This window comes from Bison bison, unplaced genomic scaffold (genome assembly GCF_000754665.1).
Source record: "Bison bison bison isolate TAMUID 2011002044 unplaced genomic scaffold, Bison_UMD1.0 scf7180017864304, whole genome shotgun sequence".
Taxonomy (NCBI): Eukaryota; Metazoa; Chordata; class Mammalia; order Artiodactyla; family Bovidae; genus Bison; species Bison bison.
Genome location: NW_011494876.1, coordinates 8,267,177 through 8,273,386, shown reverse-complemented (window position 1 = coordinate 8,273,386; position 6,210 = coordinate 8,267,177). Strand labels below are relative to the sequence as shown.

The 6,210-nt window shown below is 44.5% G+C and overlaps 2 protein-coding genes across 5 annotated transcripts in view; one reads left to right on the top strand and one right to left on the bottom strand.

Annotated features, from left to right (window-relative positions):
- Window positions 1–620, bottom strand: part of PDHB (pyruvate dehydrogenase (lipoamide) beta) — a 5,558-nt gene extending 4,938 nt beyond the window's left edge. The window contains exons 1-2 of the mRNA XM_010851586.1: window positions 522–620; window positions 383–436 (exon numbers count right to left, since the gene is read on the bottom strand). Coding sequence (XP_010849888.1) covers window positions 383–436; window positions 522–563 — 96 coding nt within the window. The 5' untranslated portion in view covers window positions 564–620. The remainder of the gene's footprint in view (window positions 1–382; window positions 437–521) is intronic.
- A 135-nt stretch (window positions 621–755) lies between these two features.
- KCTD6 (potassium channel tetramerization domain containing 6) overlaps window positions 756–6,210 on the top strand; it is a 48,635-nt gene continuing 43,180 nt past the window's right edge. For 3 of the 4 annotated variants that reach the window (XM_010851583.1, XM_010851578.1, XM_010851573.1), the window contains exon 1: window positions 756–906. The gene's annotated coding sequence lies outside the window, so the exon portion shown is untranslated. Of the gene's footprint in view, window positions 907–2,504; window positions 2,702–6,210 lie in introns of all 4 variants that reach the window. The other variant, XM_010851574.1, reaches the window with a different exon arrangement.

Genomic DNA, 6,210 nt, shown 5'->3' with positions numbered 1-6,210 from the left:
CTCCAATAGGCCATCCCTAGAATACATGAATTCATCATCACAGAAAGTGCCGAGAGGTTAGAGGTCACCAGGGGCTAAGGGAGAGTTACTGTTCAATAAGTACAGTTTCTGTTTGGGACGATGATAAAGTTCTGGTGGTGAATGGACGACGTGCTAAATGCACTTAGCGCCACTGAATATACAGTTTAAAATAGTAAATTTTGTTATGTATATTTTACCACAATAAAAAATTTTAAGGGGAGGTGAGGGAAGAAGTGTCACGTCTTGTTCCCTCAGATCAGCCAGCTGATTCCATTAAGCCTCGCATGGGTGACATGCGACCCCAGCCTCTGCCCTGGAACCAGGGGCCCCTCCCGGCCCGACTAGAGTCCGGGCCAGTTACCTGCAGTGCAGCCGGCGCGGTCCGGTGGAACCGCCTCCTCAGCAGCCCGGAGACCTGGCAGGGAGAGAGAGAAGACGCTCAGAGGGCAACAGAGTGGGCAGGGGTCGCGCAGGGTCATAGCAAGGGAGCCGTTGCCTACCTGCTCAAGGGGTTTCCGCACCAACACAGCAGCCACCGCCATCTTGGCCGTGTCCTCTAGCCGCTGCCAAATGACAGCACGGCAGGGCCGCGGACCAGTCGGACCCCGCTCCCCCGCCGGCGCGGGCCAATGGCAGGGCACGACGCCTGCGTGCCCCGCCTCCCGCAGCGCGTCATGGGCCGAGGGGGCGGGCCGAGGGGGCGTGTGGGTGGTACCAGTCTGCGGCGGCCGGAAAACAGCTAGGGAGCGCCGGCGGTTCCTGGCGCTAGGGCTGCACGCCCGGAGCGCGTCCGTCCGTGTTGGTATTTTGGACGCGGGGACCGAAAGTCAGACGCTGAGGAGCGTAACTCGAGGCCGTGAAAACTGCAGGCACAGAAACGCTTTGGTACGAAGCAGCACTTTATACATAATCTGGTGACTGGGTATTTACAGTCTGACAAGTTACCCTGGAAACACTGTCTTTTGGTTCCTTAGAATGTGAACTGGAGCTAGCTTTCATGTGTGCCAGGCATTATGTTAAGTGCTTTATGGCTCACTTTATTCTCATAGGAGCCCTTTCAGGTAATTAGTGTTAATATTATTAGCTCTATTTCTCAGATGGATAGAGTGAATGAAAGGGATTGGTTAAAGGAGCCAGAATTTGACTTTACGACTCCTGACTGTAAAAGGTAGTCTTTCCCCACTGCTTCGTAAAGCGGAATTTGGGGTCCCTACCTGGGAGGGAGTTACAACAACCTGCATTTCGAGAGGGCCTATCACCTGAGAAGAGGGCGTCAGAGAATGAGATGGCTGGATGGCATCACCCATACAATGGACATGAGCTTGGGCAAAGTTTTGAGAGATGGTAAGGGACAGGGAGGCTTGCCGTGCTGCAGTCCGTGGGGTCACAAAGAGTCGGACACGCCTAGTGACTGAACATAACCTGTCTAGGGAAGCCTCTGGAAGCTTTATCTCATTGGTCTCATTTCGACTTGGTGGTGAGGGGAACGGGTCAGGTAGGACCTCTGGGGACTCCCCCAGCCCTCACTGTTATCCAGGACATTTCAGAAATGTCTATGAGGGCTGCGAGCTGCTGCTGGTCTGCAGCCTGAGAATCTGGGTGTACTGTAAGGGCCCCGAGAAGCCAGTGCCGCAGGGAGAGACTAGGTCACAGGAATCTGGTTGCTAAGTGAGAGTGAGAGGAGAGGGGTGAGGGCAGAGGCAGGGAGACCCCAGGGAGTCTTTGGTAGAGAGAACTGGAATAGAGGACAGCTTCAGCATGGAGAGGAGGTGACAGGTTTAAGATCTGTTTGGGACTGGAATCAATAGGGTTGCCATGAGGGAAGGGGAAGAGTTGAGAAAGATTTGGGTCTTCTTTGTTTTTGTTGTTGGATGGGTCGGGGAAGGGAGGCGCCTAGATGTAGGTGAGAGGTAAGACTATTCTGAATAAGCTGTATTTAGACAACTGGATCATACTCAGGTTGAATGTTTGGAGCCTAGAGCTAGAGGCTAGGTAGTGCTAGAGAGAGAAATTTGGACACAGCTGCTTGGGCATGGCTTTTAGTCTCTGGGCTTTCGCTTCATCATCTTTAAAATGGAAAATTTGTCTCTAAGATGTGAAGTCAAGACGTTCTGTATTCCTCACCTGACATCATTGCCTAGTCCCTTCAGTCTGTGGACTGAAATAAAAACATACAACGTGAGAGCTGTGAGATTCGTTTTATTTGGGGACTTAATGAGGACTATACCCCAGGAGACTGCTCTCAGATAGTGCATAGTGATTTGGAGAAGGGTATGCAGTCTGGCACACATCTGGGTAGAAGATTACTGCTAGTCATGAGTAGATATTTTAGTTAATGATTTTTAGTGCTTTTCCAAGTATGGTGAGATGCAAGAAATTGGGTTCATAAGCTTGTCTCCTGAAATTATCTGAAGGCCTGTTTTACCAGGTTTTCTCAGACCTTGGAGTGCCTCATTTTCAGTCTTTGTCCTCAATTCTTTCAGGGTATGTTGATGGTCAGCAGTGGCAGTGGCTAATAACTCAACTGTTGTAGAGCAAAATGGCAAGCAACGGTTTTTACTTGTCAAGTCCTTGACAGGAAACTAGTACTTCTCTGGCAGCCACACAGCATCCTCGGGAATAGCCTCAAATTTGAGATATCACCCCTCACTGGTTCCTGGGTTCTGCTTAGAACAAAAATGTAAGTCAGTGCTCTTGCCTGTCTCACCTCTCCCACCGTCCAGCACTAAAAGATTTCAGAAGTAAAATTACAAAGCAAAAGGAGGTATTAAGGTAAAGGAAGAAAGGCCTAAAGAGAAACCAAAAATATGGACTGTGATGTAGACAGAGGACAGTATTCCTGGACTTTATTCACACAGAGATCCTAAAAAGCCAGGAATCCTGAGACTGTGTAGCCAGCCTGGCCACTTGAGTCAGAACGGCAGTAGCAACTCCAGAGGACTCAGCTGGCCTCAGGTGAGAATTTCCTTTAAAATAAGACTGCAAACAGTTCAGACACATTGAATATCTTTATCTGTATATATACATTCCTTTCAAACTCTATAAATGGCCAGTTTGGGAAAACCCAGCACAATTTTATGTTTTGGAGTGAAAAGCACAAAAGTTGGAAGTGCTAAAGTATAAATCCATAATCTTTTTAAAGAGAATCTACATTCATAGGCTCACTGAATTTTACAGAAAAGGACTGGAAAGTGTAAGTTGGCTAACCACTTCACTCTTGCAATTAAATCTTTCCAAAGTTCCAGGAACATTTGTCCTCCAGTATCTTTGGGCTGTCACTCATCAGAAAGTCCTTCATCCAAAGTTTCAATCTCCACAGGGTTCCACAATTATTATTATTATTTTGGTCATTGCAATCAGGGTTTATTAAAGATTTTTCACTCCAGCTTTTTAGCTATAACTTAAACACATTAAAATGCACATTTCTACCACCTCAGAAGTTCTCTCATGTCTCCTTCTAAGTAATTCTCCACTCAATTCAACAGGCAACCACTGATGTGATTTCCATTGGCCTGTTTTAGAACTTGAAACAAATGGAGTTATATTTGTTTATATATATAATTATATTTGTTATATACCTTGTGCTCTTGTGTTTGGCTTCTTTAGCTTAGCAAATGTTACTGAAATTGATTCATTCATGTTAAATCTTAATGCTTTACTCCTCTTTTTATTCTCATAACTTTTTCTTTTGGGAGATCTTAAGACCCACAAGAAGTATAAAAATACGAAGAGTGTACAAGAGTTTTCCTGTATCTTCCTTCCAGCTCAGTGGTAATATTTTATATTGTTTGTTGTTATTGTTCTGTCACTAACTCATGTCTGACTTTTTTGTGACTCCGTGGACTGTAGTCCTACCAGGCTCATCGGTCCATGGGATTTCCCAGGCAAGAATACTGGAGTGGGTTGCATTTCCTTCTTCAGGGGATCTTCCTGACCCAGGGACTGAACCTAAATCTCCTGCTTTGCAGGCAGTTTCTTCACTGCTGAGCCACCGAGCAACCAACTCCAGTCTTGCCCGGGAAATGCCATGGACAAAGGACCCTGACTGGCTACAGTCCATGGGGGTCACAAAAAAGCTGGACATGACTTAGCAACTGAACAACAACAAAAATATTTTATGTACTATAGCTTGTTGTTGAAACCCAGAATTAACATTGGTACAATACTAGTTAGCTAGACACGAACTAACATTGGTATAATACTAGTTAGCTAGACACTAACATTGGTACGATACTAGTTAGGTAGACACTCTATTCTGCTTTCACCTGTTTTTATATGCATTCTTACGTGTGTGCGTGTGTGTGAATAGTACTACAAAACTTCATCATCTGTACAAATTTATGTAGCCACCAGCACAATCAAAGTACAGAATCGTTTCATCACTGTAGAGAAACTCCTTCTGCAGACGCAGGTAGACACCTTCTCCCACCCCTAACTCCACTGTTCTCTTCTTAACCACTTTAGTTGTTATTTCAGGAATGTTTTTTACATGGAATCATGCAATATGTAATTCTTTGAGACTGACTATACTTACTCACCCTAATGCCCTGGGGACCCATTCAAGTAATTCTGTGTATCAACATTTCATTCTTCTTTATTGCTGAGTAGCTGTATGGCTTTGTTGGTTTATCCATTCGTCCACTGAAGGACTTCTGAGTTGTGTTCATTTTTAGTTATTTCCAGTATAGCTGCTGTGAACATTGGTTTACAGGTTTTTATGTGAACTTAAATTTGCATTTCTTTGGGTATCCAGCAGTATGATTGCCTGTTAAGTGTATGTTTAACTTTTAAAAAATTGTCAAACTTTTCCCAGAGTGGCTGTACCATTTTAGGTTTCCTCCAGCAATGTATGAGAAATACAGTTGCTCTGGGATCCTTCCCAGCACCTGATATTATTAATAATTTTTATTTAGGCATTCTAATCAATGTGTAATGGTGGCCCTTGTGAATTTAATTTGCATTTCCCTAGTATTTAATGATACTGAACACCTTTTAAAATCCAGCATCTCACACGATATATCCTGCATATAAATTGAATAAGCAGGGTGACAATGTACAGCCTTGACGTACTCCTTTCCTAATTTTGAACCTTTCCAGTTCAGTTCAAACTGTTGCTTCTTGACCCACATACAAGTTTCTCAAGAAGCAGGAAAGGTGGTCTGGTACTCATATCTCTAAGAATTTTTCAGTTTGTTGTGATTCCCACAGTCAAAGACTTTAGTCAGTGAAGCAGAAGTAGATGTTTTTTTGGAACTCCCTTGCCTTTTCCATGATCCAGTGAATGTTGGCAATTTGATCTCTGTTTCCTTTGCCTCTTCAAAACCCAGCTTGTACATTTGGAAGTTCTTCGCTGATGTTCTACTGAAGCCTAGCTTGGAGGATTTTGAGTATTACCTTGCTACCATGTGAAATGAGTGCAGTTGTGCACTAGTTTGAACATTTTTTGGCATTGCTTTTATTTGGGATTGGAATGAAAACTGACCTTTTCTGGTCCTGTGGCCACTGATAAGTTTTCCAAATTTGCTGACATATTGAGGGTAGCACTTTAACTGCATCATCTTTTAGGATTTTAAATAGCTCAGTTGGAATTCCATCATCTCCACTAGCTTTGTTCACGCTTCCTAAGGTCCACTTGACTTCACATTCCAGGATGTCTGGGTCTAGGTGAGTGACAACATCATCGTGGTTCAGTCAGTTCAGTTCAGTTCAGTCGCTTAGTCATGTCTGACTCTTTGCGACCCCATGGACTGCAGCACTCCAGGCTTCCCTGTCCATCACCAACTCCCGGAGCTTACTCAAACTCATGTCCATTGAGTCAGTGATGCCATCCAGCCATCTCATCCTCTGTCATCCCCTTCTCCTCCTGTCTTCAATTTTTCCCAGTATCAGGGTCTTTTCTGGTGAGTCAGTTCTTCGCATCAGGTGGCCAGAGTATTGGAGTTTCAGCATCAGTCCTTCCAATGAATATTCAGGACTGGTTTCCTTTAGGATAGACTGGTTGGATCTCCTTGCAGTCCAAGGGACTCTCAAAAGTCTTCTTCAACACCACAGTTCAAAAGCATCAATTCTTTGGCCTTCAGCCTTCTTTATAGTCCAACTGTCACATCCATACATGACTACTGGAAAAACCACAGCTTTGACTAGACGGACCTTTGTTGGCAAAGTGATGTATCTGCTTTTTAATATGCT